Raw genomic sequence first — 26572 nt, forward strand, 5'->3', positions numbered from 1 at the left:
TCCAGTTTAAGAGTTTGTGCTTAACTTGTGTTAACTAAACCCTAAGTAGAAAACCAGATCTGTTCCTTCAACAAACATGATTTTGTTTTTCCAACCTTTTCCAAATGTATTCATTGGTCTTCTCGGCTTAGGTGACCATGTCCATTGCTGATCGTCCAGCACTGACCCACTGTAAGGTTGTCCTGATGTTTGCAGTCCTCATGGATCTTTTCGGTGTGTCTGCCCTCCTGATCGGAGTCTTCGTCCCACTTGAGATCCGGGGTCTTGACTTCGGTGACCTGATGCTGTACTCTGGAGCTCTGCTGCTGCTGCTGTCTATGGGCGGCTGGATCATGTGGTATAGCGGGAATATTGAGGGTTTGATTTCAGAAAAGGAGCCGACACACAAACACAATGCCGTGGAGCGGTTCGCTCGCACCCTCAGTCGCCGCATACGGATGCCCCACCGTGTCCACCGAACACCCTGACCTCTGTTACCAATTCTCTCTCTTTCGCACAACATTTTTATCAACTCAACATCCATGTTAATCTTGACAAAACAAAAGTGCGTGTCAAAATGCGGTAGTGTATGCATGAATAAGACACTTTATATTTAATTTTCAATTTGTATTTATTTAGCCTTGGTCAGTAGGTCTACATCATTTATTGTCCATTCTTTAATTTCTCTGGAACACTCACAACATCTCAGTTGGAAGAGAAAGAGAAAAATGGCTGATATGGTGTTTGCACTTAGAACTATGCAATTGCAGTTATTTGGCAGTACCAGTATTATAGTGCATTACACATTTTGGGTTGGAAAAAAGGGGCTGTTCCTCCATGCTTTTGTACTATTTTGGACATATACGGTTTATATTATAACGGTTTATAGTGTATTTCTATTTCCTCTGTATTTTGTATTATAATTATTTTCAATATTATGTCATAAATTTGGTCTGGAAAAACATGGGAGCTTTTTTTTTTTTTTTAAAGTTTCATACAAATACAACATGTAGCTTTAGTACTTTATTTTAACAATACTGAAACACTTGACCAACACTAAATACAATTTACTTATACAGTATACTTACAAAGTTCCATCATATTGTTCCACAATATGAACCACGTAGGATTTTCCAGTTAAGAGAGCACTTGTCACTTCCTCTCTCTCATTAAATAGATACAGGCTCATGCTCCCTCATTCACTCAAATACTGCTCAATGTACTGCAAACGTAATAACCAAATCTGTGTAATAAAGCCCTCAATTTTTCTACAACAAATAAGTTAAATATTATCCCATAATAAAATAATTAAAAAAAAGTCACAATCACCTGTTGTTCTAAAAAAACAACAAAAAAAAACAAAACAAGTGAAAACAGTATTTTGATTCGTTTTAAGTACATGCACTATAGATTTTAAGGACAGTGATCTAATTTAGGTAGTGTGTCAATCTCGGTCAGTTTCCTCTTTGTATGTCATTAAATCCATCTGGTTTGTTGCTCCTTGTGCTACAGATCAACTGGAATACATGACAACATAGCACCCAACAGAAAGACACAAAAAGCTGTGGTTTTAAACTTGAAAATACTGACAGTCAGTTTAAATAAATCACTTTCCATCATTTACAAGAACTAAAAAAGGAAATCGAATACGGTAAATGTTCCTAGCCAGCTCTTCTTTGTTCCAGTTCTTAGGATAATTGTGTATAACAAAATAAGCAATACAAATAAAACACTGGCCAACTACAATGCAACATTTGGAGCATACTGGAGAGAAGCCAGTCAAAAAGTGATGGGAATTAAAAAAAACAAAAAAAAAAACATACTGTCTCACATAGACAGTTCACCCCAAAACAAGTAAAAATAGTACTTAATGACTGTTATAGGTCCAAAACAACACTTTATAAAAAAAAAAAAACAAAAAAACTGCTTAATTTTGACTTCTTGTAACAAGGCCCTTGAATTACCTGCAGAAGTAGGACAGAAGAAAAAGTAATGCAGTCTTAAGTAGTGCGCTCTTCCATAAGAGAGTTTTGAGTGAACAGTTTTGAGTGAACATTCATAGTGCTTTTAGAGGGCAGGGCTTGGGACAGAGGGGGAGGGGCTCTGCCAAATTATCATGTGGCTTCGCTCAGATCTCTGTGGGACACACTCACTGGCGCCATCACTTCCATCATCTCCTGCAGAGGCAAAAACACCAAATCATTACAGATCAACTACTTTAACCTTATCTGGACTTCATGAAACATTCTCAATGGAAGAAAAGTCAATGACTTCTATAGTAGGTGGGAATCCTTATTCTTTAGAAACTATGAAATTATGAAAGCGCATTTCTTGATACCAAGTTAGGGTTCGGGGTGGGATTAGGGTTTTAGTTTTTCAAGGGTCACTCAACGAGGGTTACCGAGAAAGTCTCACCAATTCGGAAGTTGATGTATCCTTCTCCTCCACTGAGAATGAGCTGAGAGGTAGTAAAAGTGCCATCTGCTGAACTGGAGGAACTGCGACAGCCTGATGAAAGAGGACAAGGTAGAAGAGAAAGAAATGGGGTTAATGTTTCTGAGTAAAATACAAAAAATGACTCCTTTTCTCTTTCTGAATTTAAATGTCTGTTTTTCAAACCTGGAGCAGATATAATGAATTTAACTGCTTGTCGGTGGCCGTGGTAACAGAGCTGAGCTGAAGCCAGAGAGCAGTAAGGTATAGAGCAAGATTCTGAACCTGCAAAACCACAAAAAAAGAGATTAAAAAATGTAGACGCTTCTCAGTTCAAAACCACCCAACCAAAGTTCATGGGACTTCATCATCGTTTGACCCCGTGTACACATGCATGGACGATGTATTTTGGCTTCGCTATAAACAATGCATAATTTAAATGAAATTAAATTGACTGATCTCAATTCAGGAGAATCTGTGCTGTCAGTAAAGGGTTAAACATTCGAAGCACAGAGTCATGTGACAAAATAACATAGCGCCAACAACAGCGGAGTTTATCTTTGGAAGAAACGCCAACAAAACTACATCTGGTAAGAACCCAAATTAGAGTATCTAGTTTCATCTGATATGCAATTTTTATCGTGAAACCCCACGCTGCAAAACAGAGTAAATTCATATGTACAATAGTGAATTTGTTTCCTTAGAAATCCTATATTTAGTGTGCATTTTCACTTTAAGAATCAATGGATTCATCCAAAAGCTGAAAAATTTTGCTTTCAGAGGCTTTATATGAAGTTAGGATGAAAATAAGGCGCATTTCGAACTGTTCTGAGAACAGTGCAGACAGACAGCACACTGGAGGTTAAGTCATTCAATAAATAGGGATCATCCTATGGCATTCAATCCAAACTTCCAATCAAAAGTTCAGTTTCAGGCTGCAGATGATGTTTAGACCACTTAACATGTTTGGGGAAGACATGGGACAATGGTAATCAGTACATAGACTCAAAATTTATAATGTATAATCTATTACATTTTATTTTGAATCACAAATAATTATGCTAATTTCTGGTGTAATTGTCTGTAACATCTCCAAAACATGAATAACCAACACTCCTGGAAACAATTTAATAAAACAAAATCTCACTTTCTATAGCTTGGTTTTATTTAAAGGTGTTGTAAGCAATTTCTTTTATGGAAAGTTATGCAAAAAATGTTCCTACTCCCTGAAAGATATAAATGAAATTAGTGTTGAAAGATATCTCACTCTGTGACAGAACTGGACTCTGTAAACAGCAAATAAAAATGTGTCTGTGGGCCATGGTCTCTAATGCGTTAGACCTTTCATATAGTATTGTAGTTGCAGCGAATTATTTTATGCCATGTTGTCCATAAAAGTTGTCAGTTGAGGGTGCTATTTTGCTGCTGTTGTTTTAGAACACAGTTTAAGCTCATTTGTTATCTTTGGAGTGCAGGGTTTTTGAAAAAGGGGGCGTGATTTATTCAATGGCTCAGTCTCGTGGAAATAGAACAGCTAAAATCGCTCACAGCACCTTTAAAATTTCACAACTTAGTCCCAGTATGTATGTTGCCATTAATTTTTAGGAAAATTATTTTAATCTACAATTATTTATTTTGTTAAGGTGCTACTAGTTACAAATCAAAAAGGGAAATGGAAAATGCGCACAGCAGTCATGCTCAGGTCTTATGATGTTATGTATTTTACTTTTTAAAAACATACTCACTGAGTGACAGGGTTACTGAGAAGATTGCACCACTTCCTGTGCCCACCCACAGCCGCCCACTGACCACAGACAAAGCTGTGATCTGAAGAGGAGAGAGAGACAGGTACGCAGAGCCTGAGAAAGTGAGAGAGAGAACCAGGAGATGAAGTATCTATATCAATGAGTGAAAAGGATAGTATACCCAAAAATACAATTCTGTTGTCATTTACTCACCCTCATGTTGTTCCAAACCCTTTCTTTCCTTCATGTAGCACAAAATGAGATGTTAGGCAGAATGACCGCCTCAGTCAACATTCACCTTCATTTTGTATTTTTTTTTTCATACAATGAAAGCGAATGTTGACTGAGGCGGTCATTCTGCCTAACAACTCTTTCTGTATTCCAAAACACAAAAGGTTTGGTACAACATGTTGAGTAAATGATATCAATTTAATACAATTAGTGAGAACAGTGTTCCATTACACTGACTCAAATGCACATTTAAATACTATCATTATATATATATATATATATATATATATATATATATATATATATATATACACATATATACATATATACACACACACACATACACACACACACACACACACACACACACACACACACACACACCACACCACACTAAAAAAGACTCTCTTACCTAAAGCTCTAGTCACCATGGCCGATAAATCTACTTCCTGTAGTGGGCGGCCAGTTGTCCAATCAAAAAGCCTAAAGATGGGATCCAAACGACAGGAGGTCCAAACTCCACTTCCTGCTGCACACAGGAAACGAACCTGCTGCTCACTTCGCTCAGACACTGTGAATGATTTCTAAGTGGAACACAGAAAGAACAAGTACAGTAGTAAAGGAGTGAGGATAAGGGATGAAAAGAACAAGATGAACAATGAATTACATAATTTCCATCGGACACAAACCTCTACTTTCCGATTTTTCACATTGATCATGTACACTTTATTCCAGTATCCCACCCAAAGATACCCCTCCTTTGCTAGGCAACAGCGAATAGGCTGCAATGGCGGCGTACCAAGCGAAAGGACTTCCTGAGTCTGGAGATTCCAGATATCTGTAAAAATTATAATTAAATGTCTTAAAGGGATAGTTCATCCAAAAATTCTCTCACCATTTACTCACCCTTATTCAATCACCGATGAACATTGACCGTGATCTATATTGAAGTCCTTTTTTATTTTAAATCTCCACTTTCACATTCTGAAAATGAAATTGGAGATTAATAGTAAAAAAGGACTTCAATATAGATTTCTCACCTACAATTATCATATTGCTTCTGAAGACATGGATTTAACCACTGGAGAGTTGTGTTCACCATTCACTTGCATTGTATGGATTTACAGAGCTGAGATATTTAAAAATATTCATTTGTGTTCAGCAGAAGACAGAAAGTCATATATATCTGGGATGTATATAATTTTTGGTGAACTATTCCTTTAAGTACAATTCAAAGGTGATACAGTCACAATATATTCATGAAGATTTTGCTAAATTTTAAATATTGACCATGAATTACTAAAGCCATTTGATTAGTTTTGTCTTTAAGACAGAGGTGTTTTAATAGCATTTCTGATTTAAACTACTGTAGCTAAAATGCTAAACTTCAATGAATCAATTAAAATTCTGATTCACATCATGCAAAAGTGTCCACGGCTGTATTAGAATTTAAGTTCCAGCATACTGTTAATACATGTAGGTTAATATTGCGGTTTATTACTGTATCGTTCTATTGGTGCATATGAATGAAATACCTTATGTTAGTAAAGTGCAAAACAGTGTGTTAAAACAAGCCATGATTATTCTTAATGACATTTTTTATTGTGTTTTATTTCTTAAATTTGGCAACAATGGATGTATCGGCCAAATGGAGGTTCCTCTGATAAAAAAAAAATATATATATCTTTTTACACCATTTTAGTAAACACAAACAGTACATTTTGAGATCTATATAAAAAGAGGATGTATTTTTCAGCCCTATGTCACACCCAAACACATGGAACAGCAAACACACCTGAATTGTGGGTAAAGAATGCAAGTGTCCCATTGGCTAATCCAGCAATCACCTGACCCTGAGAATACCTGTACACATGAGAGAAACTCAATCAGGTACCTCTGAATGTTGTATTTTAATTTACTTATAAATATAGATAAATCACAGGTAACAGAAACAAAGTATCCACATCACTCACGTCAGAGAGTGCACCCCCTCGGAAAGCTTGACAGACTGCAAACAGAGCCGACGTGAGCTGGACGCTGAATGGATCAGCACACTGCAAGAGGAAAACATGAATGACATGAATAACATGTTTATGTTATATTGCCTAAAACAGCAGCTGATTAAAAATAGATAAAAAATTGAGGAAAACATTTTTATTTTTACAATTTGATCATCCACTGGGCAAATAGAATATGTCTGATTTCTTTGAAACAGAACAGCATACCTTTCCTCCTCAACAAGCTGCATGATTTGAGGTATCAATCATGTCTATGGTGGTGCATTTACAGTAATACTTAAGGTTAGGCATTTAAACAAACCCCTAACCCAAAGTATGAGCAATAGTAATAATGATGCTTGCCATAGCAAACAATATTAATAGTATACTGAAATAAGACAAAATAAATAAATCAAAATTGCATGCCCTCACCCTCCATCTTGTGTTCCAATCCACACAGTTCCAGCAGTGTGACCTGACAAGAGGACAAAGACAATCACTGAAACAGCATTAGATAAATTATAGGGATAGTTTATCCTAAAATGAAAATTCTGTCATCATTTACTAATCCTCATATTGCTGCATTCACTTTCATTACATGTATGTGGAAAAAAGATGCAGTGAAAGTGCATGGTGAGGCTGTAATTCTGCCTAGAATGTCCTTTTGCATCACACGGAAGAAAGTGTTTGGAACATCATAAGCATAAAGCATGAAAGTAAATGATGACAGAATTTTTATTATTTCTTGAACTCTCCCTTTAAACCTTGAAAATATCAATATCTAAACTCAACAGTAGTTGGCATGATTAGGATATAAATGTTAAGTAACATACCATGGAATGTAAATAATGTATTCAAATGTCAAAGGAAAATATTAAAATATTGACTTCTAGTTGCTCAGACTGACCAGTAGGGGGCACAGCACAGATGCATAATGCAGGGGAGGTGGGTGGAAGGCTGAACTGATCCAGAATGGTATTGGAGCGGGCCGGGTCAATCACTGTGACATCACTACTAGATGCAGGTCCAGTGATAGCCCAAACAGAACACTTAAAAGGGGAAGCGAGGTTTGAGATGTTTACAACAATGATTGACATGGTAGGATATGGTACTTAGAAGTGGTGATAAAATGCATTTTTGTACAGGCCAGGAACCTGCTCTGCTAGAGTCTGCACATGTTGACCCATGATTGAAAGCCAAAAACTGACACAAGATCAGCTGTAAAAGACTGTGATTGCTGTTGAACATACCGTCTGCTCTCCTGATATTTCTGGAGGCACTGCAACAGCACATGTGAGCTGTAAAAGAGATTAATCCTTTATAAATAATTTATAAACGAACATCCTGTCCTGCATTCTGTAATGCAAGACATTAAGCACCATATGAAGAACATGTACATGTTAAACATGAAACAACTATATTAATGAAACTTAATTGCCTTCAAAAAGGCAAACCAAAATGACAAAAACGCCCCTGATATATTTAAAATATGGGGAATTGTTTTGATTGTTTTGTTCTTTTCTTTCTCTCTCCCTGCTTTTTTTTATTTTATTTTTTATTTTATTCCATGTTATTGATGTTTTTTTTATCCTCTTTCCTCCCCAGTTTTGGAATGCCAGATTCCCACTACTTACTAGGTCCTTGTGGTGGTGTGGTTACTCGCCTCAATCCGGGTGATGGAGGACAAGTCTCAGTTGCCTCCGCTTCTGAGACCGTCAATCCGCACATCTTATCACGTGGCTTGTTGTGCATGACACCACAGAGACTCACAGCACGTGGAGGTTCATGCTACTCTCTGTGATCCAAGCACAACTTACCACATGCCTCATTGATATGGTTGAACCACTAATCGTGATCACGAGGACGTTACCCCATGTGACTACCCTCCCTAGCAACCGGGCCAATTTGGTTGCTTAGGAGACCTGGCTGGAGTCACTCAGCACACCCTGGATTCGAACTCGCGACTCCAGGGATGGTAGTCAGCGTTTATACTCGCTGAGCTGCCGAGGCCCCCCTCATATTATTGATATTTATTTTTAATCATCATATCTATTTCTATCTATATTCATTGATTGTGTTTTCAAATAGTGATAAATACAAACATGCCATATATATGCCCAATATATCAGATAAAACATGTACCTGAAAATCTATTTCAGGGGCAAATATTGCCCTTTAATATAAAGGTTGATTTCTGACACTGCAGTAGTTTTTTGTTCTCAAAATAAATCAAAATTTTCCTTCTAAACAAATTGTTGCCTGTATATTCATGATTGTCAGAGATGACTGGCTGAAGATCAGTGACTCTGACCTTTGCTGTAGCATCTCTCTGGTCCAGCAGTCTCAACTGGATGAGGACAGGCACATCTTTGGGCTCAGGATGAGGGTCACAGTCCTGCTCCACACACACACACACACACACACACACACACACACACACACACACACGCGCGCACGCACACACTTTCAGGATCAACTGACAAGCAAATCCATGAATGCACTAAAATAAATGTATTAGGCTTGAAAATAATTGACAATGGTTCAATTACAATTATGATGCATAGTGAAATCTGATTATTTTAGAACAATACATAATTATTAATGTCAAATGTCAAAGTAGCTCCAACCCACACCTCCAATCTCGTTTCATTAACTGGATACCAGGATTGCCAACTCCTGACTCTAATTAGCTTTTTGTTGTAAATTTTAGCCTAGGAATTCACTTTCTGTTTCCACAGCACTGTGTAATGGGATGTTTTCAATAAAGACATGAAAGATAATAACTCTTTGTGTGTTGTTAGCTTAAGCACATTGTGTTTGTCTATACTTTTGATTTTGATGAGATCACATTTTATGAGCAATTAATAGGGGTGTGAAGGTCTATCCTGGCACAATGTATTGTGGTTAAAAAACGTGACTATGCGCATCGTGGAGATGGGATGGTTTTTAAAATTGTATTAAATTATTTTAGCATCTGTTCCAATACACGCAACATCCTCTGCCTACGTCACGCGGGCATTCAAATGCTCTAAAATACGACTGCACACTAACAGCCACAGGTGTTGTACGATGAGTTCGGCTCAAAGTGAAAACAGCAATGGGAGAAAGATGCACCTTGTCAGCGCGAGGGATCGAATGTCCGTTTGAAGAGCAAGAGTGATCTGCTCTGACAGCGCAATAGAAAATTAAAGTTTACAGAGGTTTAATGAGAGTGCCATATTAATCTACTTTCTATAATGCTGAATATTATGTATAATTTTATGGGGGAAAACAACCCTAATGTCAAATGTCATATCTAATTTGATTTCATCAGTAAAATATTATTAATTAACTGGATAAGCATGCACTTCCATTAAATATGTATTTTTGCAAATTATATTTTGATGTAATCAGAGACAATGCTATTTTAGAAAAATTTAATTTGTATTTAAAATATTTTACATGTATGTAATCAGTGACTGTGTAAGCAGCATATGTATCTAACATAATACTGTATTTTCAGTAAGTAGAATTATTAGCAATTGGTGTCACCATTGCCCAGTTCTGGGCTGTTTTTAGTCCCAGTACATCTCTGATGGATAATTTAGAACTATTAAGAACAGTATTTTTAGCTAAATATTTAAGGTTCACATACTTTTTCTTGCCACTATATATAGTGCACTATGTGGCATTCACTTTAAAAAGAGTGAGTGAACAAGTGAGTAATTTGCTCATTTACATTTGTTCGGTTTGTGGTTAAACTATTTTATGGAGAAAAAAAATATTATGGCGATATAAAAGCAATATAAACATTATATGTTGTAAATGGAGAAAAATAAAACTACGACAATGAACTTACTTTGGTCAAATAGAAGCAAAGAGTTATGCATAATGACAGAACACTGTACTCTGCAGCATCCATTTATCCGCTTAACCTATGTAGGGGTTGCAGTGAGTCAACTCGGCAGCATGAACCTTCATAATCTAAAGTGCGCTTTTTTCCTTCAATCTTGTGTGCGTCACGTCTGTTGCAGGAAGGCTTGTGTAATCTCATTAGGTATTAATGTAGTAATGATAATCTATTCTTAAATTCTGTATTCGATGCATCAAAATTACTTTGTCAGAGCGATGAATCCATTTTAACACTATATTCAAGCAATGCAGTGAGTGTGATTGACAGTGTGCAGATAGAAGTGTGTAGATGTTGTTTATCAAGTGAAAGTATTCTGGGACCATCTGTTTTTCAATTTGGTGAGGGTGGCTCACAGGGGATTCATATTGCACTTGTTTCTATAGATATCTATGTGTGTTTACCTTTATGTTTGTAACCGCAAGAGGCATACTCCAGCCATGGAGCTGTTTTTTGCCCAGAGTTCCCCACACGTGAGAACGGATTTCCCTGTACAACTCTCTTTTCCTTAACCTGGGAGATGAAGAACTCCTTGTGGAGAAAAGGCAGGGATTCAATCATTTGAAATAACTCAAATATGAAATTGGACAATTAAAGTAATATTAATATAAGTTTACAGATTTGTTCAGTAATTTACACTCAATTCAAATAATAAAACAAAAAATACCATAATTTATGCAGACAAAAAACAGTGGCAAACAGCAGAATTTAACTCAATGATTCACTAAGAACTGGACTTCCCAATGCTACTTGTAAGAGAGGACAGTTTAGGAGAGCATGTTTGATTACCGCCTCAGTTCACTCATCTATAAAGCTAGTTAATAACATAAAAACTAGCATAGTACCATTTTGTCATGTTAAAAAACTACATTATCATGAAAAGAGCTGAGCTACTGAATGCTACTGAACAATATAGTTAAATTAGTCACGTTGCTAGTTTTAGTTAGTTACTCCCAAACACTGAGTTCCTCTAATATCTACTAGCTGTGTTCTTAATGAGTGAATAGTGTACATACATACAATAGTGAACATATGCTAACAATCATTTATCAGACATATGACACTGCTAGAGACTCACTCTGTTTGTGTTTGTCTCACAGACAGTTGCTGTGGAGACCCCAATGGTGTTTGTGTAGGGGCTGGTGAGGAAGAGACTGTTATTGCTAAAGCTGTGGCTGGAGCCAACTGACCCTTCGTCAACCCCAGAAAACGGTTAAACCTGTGAGAAAGAACAAAGGCTCAGAGCAGCAGATACATGTACAAACTGATTGTCTGTTATGTACTGGTTTTATATATTCTCACCTGCTCCAAACACTTCCCTTCCCTTCCACAGGGATGCGGTCTTCTTTGGTAACTCTAGAGGAGGAAAAAAAAAACAGATCAGAATATATAGATACAGTGTTGTTTGCCCATGCAAAACTCACCATCACAATGCAAGGGCGTTGCGGGTGGTTGACAAGGCATTAGTGTTTTAAACATGTTGCTATATGGTTGCTAGGGTGTTCTGGGTGTTTGCTAAATGGCATAAGTCAAAAGAGCCCATCTCCAAATGTATAATATTATGGTGCCTAGATATGGTTAGGGCCCTATATATTCTTGTCTAAGTAAACACCACTAATGATAAAGGGGATGCTAATGCCATTATTCCTCAATACAGTTCTAAATGACAGGTGAACATTTCTGTTATAGACAAAGAAATGCATTCTGAGCGATGTAGTGTAAAAGACCTCAGAGTCTGAGAACGCCGCACAGCTTCCTGCAATTCAATCAGACGCTCTTTGTACTGATTTTTCTCCATGACGACCCGGGCCATTTCAGTACGAGAGAATCGACGGAGGGAGCTAGGTAGAGAGGCCTATGGACAAGAGAAGAGAATGAGCTTCACGGAAAAGTAAAGAGATTATATAACACTTACAAGCCATGGTCAGTGTGGCCCAACAAAGGCAAAATGCAATAACTACATATTGTCAAATTTTAGTATTGAATGGAGCCGTCTTTCAGACTATGATCTGTCCTGTGGCAGAAGGGTTTGGCTCAACCATGCTCAGATCTTTCAGACAACAGGAGTGTGAGAATTTAATAATCCACATCTGGCTGGTCAATCAAAAAGCTTTGAAGCCATTTTTCTCAATTTCAGTATTTGCCTAATAAATGCGCTTTGTCTTTAAAAGGAAAGAGTAGAGTGTGTTTCTTGACTACACATTGAAAGCTTAGTATGCCAAAACTGTGATACATTTATGAAAATATGCATGGCAACTGAAATCTAAAATCTGAAAATCTAAATCTGAGAGAGACACTTACATCAGGGTCCTCTGACTGAAAGGTCTCCAGCTCTTTTCGTAGTCTGCAGTGAAAAGGATAAATGAATTTACTCAGAAACATATCCAAATGATCAAAACAGTAAATGTTGCCTTCTAATTTGGACCATAAATGTGATAACAGAAAAGACATCTATATATTTCTCCTAATCATAGCTGTAATCCTACATAAAAGTGAATAATTCTTTGTCCCTGTAAAGACTGAGCAATTTCATTTTATGTGTATGATTTTAAAGGGATAGTTCAACCAATGAAATTCTCTCATTATATTCTCACCCTCATCCCATCCCAGATGTGTATGACTTTTTTTCTTCTGCACAATACAAACAAGATTTTTAGAAAAATCTCAGGTCTGTAGGTACATACACTGCAAGTGAATGGTGTGCAAAACTTTGAAGGTCCAAAAAGCAGATAATGGCAGCATAAAAGTAATCCATATAATTCCAGACATTAAAACCATGTCTTCTAAGTGATATGATAGGTGTGGGTGAGAAACATATTGTTATTTAATTCCTTCTTAACTACAAAAATAAACTTTTTTTTACACAATTTTCTTATTTTGTTTTTGGCGATTCACATTATTTGTGCCTATCTCCACCTACTGGGCAGGGAGGAGAATTTATAGTAAAAAATTACTTAAATATTGATTTTTTTTCTCATCCGCACCTATCATATCACTTCTGAAGACATGGATTAAACCACTGGAGTCTTATAGATCACTTTTATGCTGCCTTTATGTGCTTTTTGGAACTTCAAATTTCTGGTCAACATTCACTTGCATTGTGTGGACATAAAGAGCTGAAATATTCTTCTGAAAATCTTTGTTTGTTTGTAAATGGCGTGAACAATCAAGAATAATTCCTACAGACTGTAATATTCATTAAGAACTGCTTGATTAAGCATTAGAGATATTAAATTGCTTAAATTGAAATAGTTCTCATGAAGTTCTGACAAATTCTGACCATTACATGTAAACATTTTTATTACCGCTTGGTTTCCTCTTCCATCTCCTTGAATTTTCCTTCCAACCGATTGATGGTTTCATGACAAGAGGCAAGCTCCAATTTCAGGGCTGATCTCTCATTGGTCAGCTCTTCAACACGGGATATAAGGGCCTTACGAGCAGCATCCACCATTTCACTGAGATAAAGACAAAGACAACGGACAGAGACATTGATAGAAGAATGATAAAGGACAAACACAATACACTTACAGACAAGTGTTAAGAAAGGTACAAAATGAGCCCAAATTGAACACAACCAGCATTGCTCATGATGCTTAACATATTATTTGAGTCATGAAAATTCTTTGAAAAACATTAAGATAAAACTGTATCAACTTACTGAGTGTGTTTTAGGTCCTCATATTGAGAAAGAGTCTGCTCAAACTGGTCTGCGCTATCTGCAAACAAAAGAAAAACAACACTTTAAACCACACACAGACACAGCGCTGTGTGTTTTCAACATTACATCTGGTCATTAATGAGACTTCTTAAACTGAAATGAAACAAAAATGTATGAAGTTTACTTGATTTTGACAGGTCAGTGACACTGCATTAATAAAAAGCTTTTTGATGCTTTTCTGGTCAAACTTCCTTCTTTCAATCTTAAATTTGATCTCACATTAGACATACGGTACATGCACTCTTGTATACACGCTCATATATGAGCACGAAATGTACCTCTGACACTGGCCCCCCGGTCCACACTTTCCAAATAATCGCGGCTGAGTTCGGATAACTCAGAAAACACGGAGTCGGTATTCCTCAAATCCCACTCCACGCTATCCATGTCATCATCTAAGCTATCCTCCTCCTCTGATTTTTCAACATCTTTCCCCTTCTGATCTTCATTTATCTCTTTTTCTTTCACATGGGCATGTTTCATTTCCTCAAACAAACTGGAGTTTAATCCAGACGTCACTGTCTTGGAGCAAATGGGGGAGCTGGAGAGAGAAAAAAGATGAACAGAAAGGGAGAACCTATTTTTATATGAAACAGATTAATTATGGCTATAAGAAAATTCTATTATTATTGAATCCTAGGACATACCGCCACCATCATATACTGCAAGATAATGCAGTGTACACCATACAAATTTTAAATGATAATAATATTTAACTGCATCATTTGGTCTCTTTACAAAGGATGAGATAATATGGTCATTTTAGTTGTAATTATTCTTTTAAAAATAAAGTCACTGTACCTTGTTTCAACAAGGTCTTTCAAATGGGCCAGCTCAGGGGTGGAGCTTAAAATGTCATTGATAAAGTATTGATCTGTGTTATGGTTAACCTCAGCTTTGCAGTCATTAGTAACCGTTACTTCTGATGTGTTGGAATCAGAGACAGCAGCAGCTTTTGGCCCATGCTTTAGCATTATGTGGGGAAAAAATATGTTTTCATGAATATCAATATATTTATTGTTTTAAGTTAATAATTTGAAAATGCACATATGAAATATGGGAGGAATATGTTGTTTGTGATATTCACCTCTTCAGTGATGGATGTTTCAATCTGATCTTGAGTTGACTCTCTGTGTTTGCTGTGGATATGATTCCTGCAAACAATATGATTCCTGCAAAGATTCCTGACATCTTCACAAACTCAAACTTTACATTTTACAATAATTGACTTAATAAATAATTTGAATAATATATACTGATCAGCCACAACATTAAAACCACCTGCCTAATATTGTGTAGGTCCCCCTCGTGCTGCCAAAACAGCACCAACTAGCATCTTAGAATAGCATTCTGAGATGCTATTCTTCTCACCACAATTATACAGAGAGGTTATCTGAGTTACCGTAGACTTTACCAGTTCGAACCAGTCTGGCCATTCTCTGTTGACCTCTCTCATCAACAAAGTGTTTCCATCCACAGAACTGCTGCTCACTGGATTTCTTTTTTTTTTTCTAAGTAAATTCTAGAGACTGATGTGTGTGAAAATCACTGGAGATCAGCAGTTGCAGAAATAGATTTTCACACATCAGTCTCTAGAATTTACTCAGAATGGTGCCAAAAATATAAACATCCTGTGAGCGGCAGTTCTGCAAATAGAAATGCCTTGTTGATGAGAGATGTCAACAGAGAATGGCCAGACTGGTTAGAACTGGCAAAGTATACGGTAACTCAGATAACCCCTCTGAACAATTGTGGTGAGAAGAATAGCATCTCAGAACGCTATTCTAAGATGCAGGTTGGCGTGGTTTTGCTGGCACAAGGTTTTAATATTGTGGCTGATCGGTGTACAGTATGTTGCTGCTCAGGTGGCGGAAGGGTCTGCCCAAAATATTGTAGGAAAGTGTTTGTCACCTGACAGCACACGCTTCACTCTCCCACTCTTTTTTCTTTTCCAGCAGATCTCGATGTGTCAGTACTAACTGAATTAAAAAATAAGGAGGAAGAGATAAAAATTTAGAGTGACAATCACATTTAAACTAAAACAGATCAAACACAGACTTAAGCATTGACAGACCTTGTTATGTGTGTGTTTCAGTGAATTCAGTTCTCGGGTCAAATTTGCCTTCTGCTCCTCCAGAGCGCTCACTATAACAACAAACCAGACAGAATAAATACAAATACATCACTAAAGACAACAGAATAATAATTATACTCTGAATAATAAATTCAAATATCATGACAATATCTCTGGTACCGAGAGGAGTAGGAAAGTGAAAGAGGTTTTCTTTGGAGAGGCTTACATTGGTCAGCTTGCCCCCTGGCTTTCTTCTCTAGCTCTCTTTCTCGCTTTTCTTTCTCCTTTTCTCTTGCACGCATTGCCCTCCTCTCTAGCTCAAATTGGTCATCCAACTCTAAATAGCGCTGTTGGGATGTAGAAAAAACAAAACAGAACACATATTGGTAACACTTTACAATAAGGATCCATTTGTTAACATTAATTAACAACATTAGTTTACATGAAATAACAATAAACAATACTTTTACAACTTTTAATAATCTTGGTTACTGTTAATTTAAAACTATTGTAATAAATTTTTTTAAATCAAATGTTTCATATGTTGGGAGTCGCATGGTGCCATGCAAGGGTCAGACGTGTGTATTTTGCTCATTTTAATACTTCATGCCATAAACCAGTGAGATTTGATACACACTGTTCTAGGATTCCAAATCCTTTGGCTCTGAAGACACTAAAAGACACTTACGTGCTCATGCGGACACCCCTGTCAAGGCCGCAGACTAGGGACTCAATTTGGACAGTGCCGTGAAAGATATTCAATGTCAATGTTGGTGAAGGTCATTGCTGACTTGGAAGATCTTGCTGTAATACGTCGATTGATCACTGCCATGGAGATTAAATTCACTGAGATGGTTACAATATTGTCGGCTGTTGAGAAACCGATTGATTATCTGGAGTCATCAGCGAGGGAATTAGCTGCTAATCCGCTAATGACCAAGACGGACTTGGAGCGTTTTTGGGAAAAGTTGGAACACCTTAAGAATAGTAACTGGCGAAACAATGTCCGAATTGTTGGAATTCCTGAGGACGAGGAATGCTGAGATATGGTGAAATTCCTAGACAGGCTCTTCTCGAGTCTGCTCAACATAACAGGCCATAAGCTGGAAATCGAGCGAGCTCACAGGGTTCCGGCTCAGAGATCCGCAGACAGAGACAAGCCCCAATCAATTCTGGACAAATTTCTGAGATCATCCAATAAAGATCTCGTGTTACACAAGGCAAGGAGTAAAAGAAGGCTTTCTTGGAAGAACCACAACATTTTAATTTAGAGGTCGACCGATATATCGGTTTTGTCGATTAATCGGCACAGATAACGATTTCTGGAACTATCGGTTATTGTCAAAAATCCACTCAGATAATTTCCCCCGTTGTGTCCGGTGCTGGAGCAGCTGGGAAGGGCCCACTGTCATTATACAGTATGAGAGCGGCCTCTAGAGGTGAAATAAAAAATATCACTGATGCTTTGGTTGTTTTGACAAGTGAGACTGCACGTTGAATGCAGCGGAACACTGCATGGAGCTGAACAATGCAGATTTAAAACACCAACAACTAAAAGGTATGTGTTCAGTACATGTTGTCATCATTATAAATTAATTTCTTGACTAGATGCTGCATTAATACAGAACAGCAGTATGTTTGCAGACAAGGCTGAGAGGATGCTAACATTAAAGCTATCCTCAAGCAGTTGGAACAATGTGACAAAAAACACGCAAGTCCTACCCAAATGTTTAAATAAAATGTATTGCTATCTATTTGTATTAGTGTATATACAGTCAAATGTATGCTTTAGCCAGCTATGTTGTATATTTAATGGTAGTGAGAGATTTAAGAAAAATATTTTCATGTAGTCAATAGAAACGTATAAACAAATCCAAAATGCATCTGATTTTAATAAAACATTTTATTCTCACAGTAATATGTATTTTTGTCATTTTTATTAGATAATCATTAAGTGATCTGTGTGTGTGTGTGTGTGTGTGTGTGTGTGTGTGTGTGTGTGTGTGAGTTTCTCACAAAGAATTTAAATGAGCGGAACAGCATATTAATAATGCTTTTAAGGAATTCTATCTTGATCTTTATAGTTCCACATCTTCGTCTACTGATGAAGATATTATAACATTTGTGGAACCATTAGAACTCCCTAAACTGACGACAGAGCAAATCAATTCTCTTGATTCTGAGATAACATTAGAGGAGCTTGGTGAGGTAATTAAGGCCTTGCCTACAGGCAAGACTCCGGGGCCAGATGGCTTTGCCGATGAATATTTTAGCTCTTATGCTACAGAACTGGCTCCACTTTTGCTAGAAGTTTATGCGGAATCATTAAAGAATGGAAAGCTTCCGCCAACCAAGCCCGGATCAGTCTGATTCTTAAAAAGGACAAAGATCCAAGTGAGTGTAAGAATTATCATCCAATTTCCCTGATCCAGCTAGCCGTTAAAACATTGTCAAAACCTTTGGCTAACCGATTAATTTATGACATCTCATATACATATAGATCAGGTGGGGTTTATTCTGGGTCAGTATCATGTGGTCAGAGGCAAATGATCAGACTCCAGTTGCTGCCATCTCACTTGATGCCGAAAAGGCATTTGATAAGGTAGAATGGGATCTTTTTAAGATTATGGAAATATACCGGTTCAGGAACACTTTTATTGGATGGATTAAGTTACTTTATAGACACCCGATAGCAGCGGTACAAACAAATGGATTAATTTTAGATTATTTTACTCTAGATAAGGTTGCCCTCTTTCCCCATGTTCTGTTCTGTCTTTCCCTGTAACCATTAGCAGCCGCGATAAGAAAGGAGGATGATTTTCCAGTGGTGATGGCAGGAGGTATGGAGCATAAGCTTTTGCTTTACGCAGATTATATTTTATTATTCATCTCCAACCCTACTAGATCTATACCTTGCCTCCACAGAATTATACATTCCTTTTCTAAGTTCTCAGGATACAGAGTTAATTGGTCTATGTCCAAAGCTTTGTCTCTGACAGAGTACTGCCTGGTAACAGCTTTTTAGCCAGGTGCCTTTCAGTGGACCAAACAGGGCATTAAGTACAGTATTTGGGTATTTTATTCCCAGAAAATGTATGTGATTTAGTCAAATAGATAATTAGATCATTTATATTATTGATGAATGTTGATTCCGTCTTTTCATGTGCTGTTTGTGTTCATTTGAGTTTGGAATCAATAAAAATTGTTAATGACAAAAAATTTTGTATATTAACATTAATGATGAACTAACAATGAACGACTGTATTTTTATTAACTAATGTTTACAAATGGAACCTTATTAAAGGTTACATTTTGATAACATAAAGTGTTATCATTATATTACATAACAGCTAATAAAGAAGTTCAACATTATAATGTTGATATAAGCTTATAAATACCGTCCAATAATACTCCCCAAGCCAAAGGCCAGTAGAATCAAAGTTGCTGGTCATTTGACTGGTAATTTCATTGCAACATAATGCATGGTTTAAACTGCAAGAGCGATAGGACCCTTGCTATTTTAACCTAATGCAAGGAAGCAGAAGTGTTTGTAGGAACTCCATGTGGTGACATACAGTATGCAAACAATTGCTCGCATTAAGCAAACTCACTTCTATATGATGATGGCACAATGAGCAACACAATGACAAGTGATGCTTGCAGCAAATATGCAAGGAAAAACATCCACAAATTATAAAAATAATGTAATAAAATCTAATAAATATTTGTTTCATGGCTGGTAAGGCATATTCATGGTTGGTAAATGTTCTAAACTCAGCAGCTATTGGCAAGGGTGGCAAAAAGTTCATTCGGGCCCTGTATATAGTCAACATCAGCACTATACCCACAAGATTTAAAATAACTTATTCAATGTTTTAAAAATGTAAAGTACAAATGTAAATTTTTCAACATTACGTTTTTTTTTTTAATTGCTTAAGTTGCAAAAGAATTGCCTTCAATCCATGACACAGGTTCTCTCTCTCACCTCTTGGCTCTCTTTTCTAATTGTCTTCTCACTCTGATATCTCTCAAACAGTTCCTCCTTCTCTCCTTTCTCTTTCTCTGCCTCCTCTTCTCGCTCTCTCAGCTGAGCCCTGCAGCTCGCCAGTCCTTCCAAAACCCACACCAGGATGGGCAGCAGGGACTCCACCACACCAGCTCCATGAGTCTCCACCACTAACTATAAAGAAAAAATAAAAGTTAATCAGTTTTCTGCAACTTAAGAATGTTGAGCACACCATTTCATTCACTCACTGTGTACGAAGAGGCTCCATTTGGTTATGGTGTTCCCTGAACACAATAGCTCTTATCTTAGTGGGCAGGTGCACTAACAGGAAATGCAATACTTATGGCTTTTACTCGTAAATAAAAAAAAATGCTACAGTTCACTTCCCTTATGAAAAGTCAGCAAAACATGTTTCCTGAACTTCTGTTGCATGACACTTGAGTGAGTGAGGATAAAAGTTGTTTTGATGGGTGGATGCAAAAGGTGAACACTTTTGAATGGTTACCTGCAGTTCTGAGTACAGTTTCCCTGCTTCTTCGCTCACAATATCTGGATCCAGCTCCAGTTCTCCAACTCCACATAGAGCACTTTCACCACAATCCATCTTTCGAAGCTCTTCTTTTTCTCTTCAGCTTATTTAATATCACTATGATTTGAATGTACCCCTCAGATTTGCTTTCTGAACTTTGCTACTCTACCCAAACCTCTTCCCTTTTCCTCTTTTATCAGTTTTCACTACCTTAAAATTATTGATGGTGAACACCAAGATGGCTATGGTTGTGTGTTAGTGGAAGTGAGTATGTCTACTAATACATATCTTCCTTATACTGCCCTTATAAATAGCTACCTGAGAAACAGAAGTATTTTCTTAAGCCTTACAATATTTCCAGATAATTCGCCCTCTTCCATGCTTCTCATTTTCTGACTTGCATTTAATATTGAAAATTAAGCTGAAAAGCTGTCATCAGAGAGGGGATTAGTAGCCACTGATGAAGACCTAGTTAATGTCTGGAGGTGTTTTGGTGTCCATTCTGGGGAAAAGAGAAAAGGGTATATTTGACATGACATGTATTTAAGCAGTGACATGCTAAAGTTCAGCTAACACTTATTAAACAGCATTTTCTTGTAATCAGTGTTGGGTGTAATCAGATTACAAAGTAATTAGTCACTGTAATCTAATTACTTTTAGGCTCAAAAGCTATTTTAAGGTATTACATTTAAAATGATTGTAATCAGATTACAGTTACTGAATTGTAATTAAAGTAATTACTTTTAAGTACATTACTTGTTTTTTCAAATATTGCTAAAATATATTTATGTGTAATACAGGTAAAATCTGAATTCATATGTTCATATGTACGTCTGTTTGAGTTTCTGTGACAGCCAAAGAGTGTGCAACAATGAAAGAGGAGAAAATAGACATTATTTTGAATTTATTGAGTGGAATTGCATAACTCCTGACACAAATTAAGACAAATACTGAAACTTGAGTCATATCTCTTTAATGATGTATTAGTTTGTCAAGGTAATAACATTACATCTAATAGTCCATCAAAATGTGCAAAGCTTATTACAACCACTGCTTATGGCAGAGCTGACACCTAGCATCGCTACAGGCTATCCTCCTTGGTTTAGAAAAAAACAATTCAAGGGCCCTTCGGTAATTGCACTCTTTTACGAGTGGACCATTTATGCATATTTTCATACAGCTTGTCAGACTGTTCCCCTGCAGTCTGTTCCGCAAGTCTGTCTTGATCTACATGGAAAGTGAATGAAGTTTAGATTAGCGTCGAGTCGCTCTGCTAAAATTCGCGCTGTAAACATAAAGCCCGCCTACTTTGATTTGATTGGTCATCTCAAATATTCTGACATTGACGAGCAGTGACAGACCAATGAGGCTCAGATGAACACACACACACACACACACACACACACGCTCGGCGCCGCTGCGGAAGAACGCGCTGATACTGAAGCGAACACGAAGGCTTATCACATATTTAAAGATGGAAAGGGAGAAAACAGGACAGAGTAACACGGCGAATATCGCTCATATATATTTTTTTGACGACGTAGTTAAGGCGGCAGGCGTGTGTTGCTTAGGCGGCCGCCTTAGTTTCAAAGTGCTGCGGGAAACCCTGCTTAAATTTTAACCTAAAAAAGTTAATGCCCATGTTATTTGTCAACTACTCAAAACCGTTTTAGTTGTAAAGCTAAACAATGGGGAGGTAGCAATGCCCAATTCATGAACAAATCGTTTCTTTTTGGTTTGTTAAATAAAAACGTCAAATGAATGATTCGTTCATGAATCTGAACTAACTGACTCAATTATTCGGCCGCAGCATTGTTGTTTTCCTCACAAATCTATCAAATGGCTTCAGAAGACTTGGAATAAAGTGCATGAGTCATGTGGCCTGCTTTATGATATTTTTAAGGAGCAATTTGTGCCTTTTTTGAAGCTCGAAAGCTTCAGTCTCCAATCATTGTAATAGCATGGAAAAGAGAGACCAGTACATTATTCAGAATTTATCCTGTTTCCACAGAAGAAAGCCAGTCATAGGGGTTTGAAATAAGTCACAATTGGCAGCATTTTCATTTTAGTGTGAACCTCTGATACAACTTTTAGATGTCTTTAACAAACCCAAATCTAATTATTATTATTATTTTTTTTTTTTTTGGTATTTTAAATGTTCTTAATACAACTTTCCAAACAACGTTGTAGTCAGTATTTGACGAGACTGTGTACTGAACTCAAAGTTCATTTATGTTAGGTAACAGCCAGTGAACAACTTGGTTAAATGCCCTAAATAAAAACATCTGACAAGATTATAATTTGGGCAACAAGAACTGTCATCCATGATTTACAGTACTAAGACGCACGAACATGAAGCCTCAGGAAGACACACACATATGTCTCGGACCCAAATAAATATTACTACATAAACAGAAAGTGCAAAACTAAAAGTTCATACACACAAAAAAGGCAAACCATTTCTGCATAACGTCGGTAAACACCTTGAACGGTGTCTGCCTTCGCTAGCAAGACACTTGCATTTTATCGGTACAATTCACCATAAAAGAATTCTCAATTGTATGTATCAACTCACCTTTACATGTTAAGGTGGATCAGACACCATGTCTATAAGTTTATAAGGATGAAATTCCAGTCCTTCGTTTTAGAAACGATATCAATTACTCGAAACCAGGTTAAAGAAAGGGGCGTGGTTAAAACGTAAGCAGCTCGAGTGGCGTGCAGTTAGAACCTATCAAAGGGATCAGCGCTGAGTAAAGACCAATCATAATGCAGAAGAGGCGGGCTATAGGCGGTGCTTCTCCATCAAGAACTAAAACTTTCCTGAAACTTGAACATTGACACGTGATGCGACAGCTCAGGCTCATCATGTGACTTAAGGCACGACTGTGTGCACCTTGCCGAATAGTTGAAATTCATTCCAGTGTTCACCGAGATAGTTAAATCAAAGGTCGAAAGATTGTGTCCTGACCCAGTTTTCACCTTCAGCCTTTACGTTAACGTTCATGTTTATTTCGAAACTTCACCGGAACGCGTCGACACCATATCAGATTTCACCACATGCAGGATAAAGGAAGGGAAAACCGAAAGAGATCTTCTGCTGGCACTAACTCGAGACGAGAATTCTGCATTATTGTAGTTTATAGCGCAAATGATTTTTTTGCTTGAACTTGTGTGAAGTTTCAGTGTTTCATTTTCGGTCAAACTACGGGGATTTCACACTAAAATCAAACAAAATGCATGAAAACAAGTTACAATTGCCAACATTGTTTAATTAGTTACATATTCAACCTTACACAATTATAGAAACATCACGGTCAGAATGTTTATTTATTATTGCTTTGTGCTATTGTAGATGTAATTACAGCAAATGTCAGTGTATAAAGATAATACTGTCACCAATATCTACATAAAGGGTGGATATCAGACTAAATTATCATGTGATTGTGGTAATCATAATTACATTGTCGTCATTATATGCAATTGTGTGAAAATTTCCATTAATAAAAAGCAAACATGACAGTGTTCAAATGATCAATAATCGGTACCTCTAAGTAAAGTCTGTGCATAGCAGCATAGATATTTGAACAGTTAAAGCTAGTAAAATGATAATTAATATGTAGTTCTCTGTAGCAATCAATTTAGTGCTTGAAATCTGAAACAGAACATGGCATAATAGCACATCTCTATACATTTCACGAAAATAAATCGGACAGTTATCACAAACCGCAACTGGTGATATTTAAAAATGTATATTATTTAGAATATTAGTTCATTGTCAGACTTCCAGACTTTGGGTTGTGTCTTGCCCCACTTTCCATAAAGACAAGGGAGTTTGTGATTTGCTCTCATCACGGCCACACTGGTGCAAGAGTCTGGTTTTCTGATGACTTCACACCATTCAGGATAATCTACTGGCTGGGAGATGCTGTTTGGGTGAGAAAAAAAATTATTCACTCTCAAATATAGTGGATAGGCTATATAAATTTCAAAAGACATATCAATCTTGTAAAACTATTAAAAGCTTGGAGCAATGATTTAAAAATAGTGGGCTAAAAAACCAAAAATGGATATTCGAATAGAGTCATAGAAAACGGGGAACATTTTTTTTTGTTTTGTTTAGTTTTTTCTCCCCTTTTCTGCTCAATTTGGAATGACCAATTCCCAGTGTACTCTAAGTCCTCGTGGTGGCGGAGGATGAATCTCAGTTGCCTCCTCATCTAACACCGTCAATCTGAGCATTTTATCACATGGCTTGTTGAGCACGTTACCGCGGAGACGTAGCGTACTTGGAGACTTCATGTTATTCTATGCGACATCTACGCACAACTCCCCACGTGCCCCATCGAGAACGAGAACCACATTATAGCGACCACGAGAAGGTTACCCCATGTGACTCTAGCAACCGGACCAATTTGGTTGCTTTGGAGACTTGGCTGGAGTCACTCAGCACGCCCTGTATTCGAACTCGCTACTCAAAGTGTGGTAGTCAGGGTCAGTACTCGCTAAGCTACCCAGGCTGGGAAAAAACAATGTTAAATGCCCCACTAGATTTAAACAGTGTTGCCCCCAGTTGGATGGCAAAACGGCCAAAAGGGGAACTACCTGGTCATACAATGAGAAAACCTATTGCCCACCATACACTACCGGACATGATCATACAAGTAAGTTACTGCAGGTTCAATCAGACATTTGCTACAGAAGTGCAGACTTACTGATCACAGCAGCCCACCCCAAAGGGCTCCATACACACGCACTGGTAGCAGTCTGTAGTAATCCAACTCTCACCAATCCCAAAGACTTGTCCTTGATATTCACAAGTGCCTAGAAATAACACAAAGCAGCTAAATAATTGATGTACACACTGTATGATTACAGGCACACATTCATGAAGCAAAGGCTTTTATTTATTTACGGCAGATGTTGTCTTTCTTTGAAGTTCATTGCTTTAGTAATGTAGATATTAAAAGATTTTTATGAAAATTAAAGTATGGGTCATTAAACATGCAAACAAATGCAGGAACAATGGTGTACCTTTGGTATTGAATGTGCATTCCCCCCCTCTGTACACAGATAGAGTTGGTGTGAATGCACTCAGAAGACAGACTGCAATCACCAGTATACGCTGACCAGTAAGGATGTTTGAACCCATCTGTAAAATACAGTTTTTTTTCCCCCACAAATTATTTCAAGTAACAATATTTGCACAGAGCACAATTTATTAGAGGGCATCTTTATTTGACCAATAAATGTTTTGACCCTCACAACATGTTTCAATGTTTGTTGTCAAAACAACAATATACTGTATATTATACGCATAACTGACTTTCTCTTTCATCTCTCGAGTTAGTAGCGATTGTAAATTTTTCCCTTGGTAACTAAATGTTATGAACCACCTTGTATGGCATACAATTATTTAATTGTGTATTTTGGTATGACAGTTATTATTATTACTGTCATTATAATGGATCATTTCTATAACAGGTTCCTGATTTCAGACATTTTATTTGGACATTGCATCTTTAAGTGTAATGGAAATGAAAGAATTCCTTGAAATGAAATCAGGCCCTTACCTTTCAGTTCCCTTTGAGACTTGTCTTGTATTAGAGTTCTCTGTGCTTATCCTCCAGTGGATTCCTCAGGAGCATCTGGAGTCATTGTGATGATCTCTGATATTTATACTATACGTTTGACCCTCCCTGTACACACACACACCCACCCACACACAGTTTCTTCTCTTACTAGAAATTAAATAGACATGATATACACTATTTGACATCATTTCTTTCATTGATTTAAAGTGCTTTTGTTTCTGTAGGTACATATACAGTATTCCTGCACAGATTATATTAGATTACAGGTTTCCAATATAAAATGTAAATATATGTTGCATGTATGTGGATCGATTTATGTACAAACTTGGGCTGTGCAGCAAAGCAGGGGCGGAGTGGCCATCGGGAGAACCGGG

At 37.2% G+C, this 26572-nt stretch overlaps 2 protein-coding genes across 3 annotated transcripts; both read right to left on the bottom strand.

Moving 5' to 3' along the window:
* Positions 1-501: 501 nt before the first annotated feature.
* Positions 502-23304, bottom strand: si:dkey-17m8.1 (C-Jun-amino-terminal kinase-interacting protein 4). 2 transcript variants are annotated; one of them, XM_052143656.1, is made up of 28 exons: positions 23180-23304; positions 20581-21106; positions 20055-20249; positions 16296-16416; positions 16070-16140; positions 15907-15974; positions 15083-15149; positions 14797-14960; positions 14274-14536; positions 13936-13993; positions 13580-13732; positions 12576-12618; positions 12002-12129; positions 11577-11630; positions 11353-11493; positions 10679-10805; positions 8697-8780; positions 7636-7683; positions 7293-7434; positions 6818-6860; positions 6362-6442; positions 6184-6251; positions 5078-5226; positions 4801-4972; positions 4158-4271; positions 2599-2697; positions 2395-2487; positions 502-2156 (listed from the first exon to the last, which is right to left on the bottom strand). In XM_052143656.1, the coding sequence occupies exons 2-28, from the start codon at positions 20677-20679 to the stop codon at positions 2047-2049; spliced, it is 2955 nt and encodes a 984-aa protein (XP_051999616.1). In that variant the 5' UTR covers positions 20680-21106; positions 23180-23304; the 3' UTR covers positions 502-2046. The 2 variants fall into 2 exon arrangements, with proteins under 2 accessions (XP_051999616.1, XP_051999615.1); XM_052143655.1 differs by having other exon boundaries at positions 503-2156; positions 15083-15167.
* Positions 23305-24079: 775 nt separating this feature from the next.
* Positions 24080-26242, bottom strand: LOC127655726 (prostate-associated microseminoprotein-like). Its single transcript, XM_052143687.1, has 4 exons — positions 26178-26242; positions 25639-25756; positions 25320-25428; positions 24080-24532 (listed from the first exon to the last, which is right to left on the bottom strand). The coding sequence occupies exons 2-4, from the start codon at positions 25754-25756 to the stop codon at positions 24364-24366; spliced, it is 396 nt and encodes a 131-aa protein (XP_051999647.1). The 5' UTR covers positions 26178-26242; the 3' UTR covers positions 24080-24363.
* Positions 26243-26572: the final 330 nt, after the last annotated feature.

The sequence above is a fragment of the Xyrauchen texanus genome, chromosome 15 (genome assembly GCF_025860055.1).
Source record: "Xyrauchen texanus isolate HMW12.3.18 chromosome 15, RBS_HiC_50CHRs, whole genome shotgun sequence".
In the NCBI taxonomy this organism is placed as follows: domain Eukaryota; kingdom Metazoa; phylum Chordata; class Actinopteri; order Cypriniformes; family Catostomidae; genus Xyrauchen; species Xyrauchen texanus.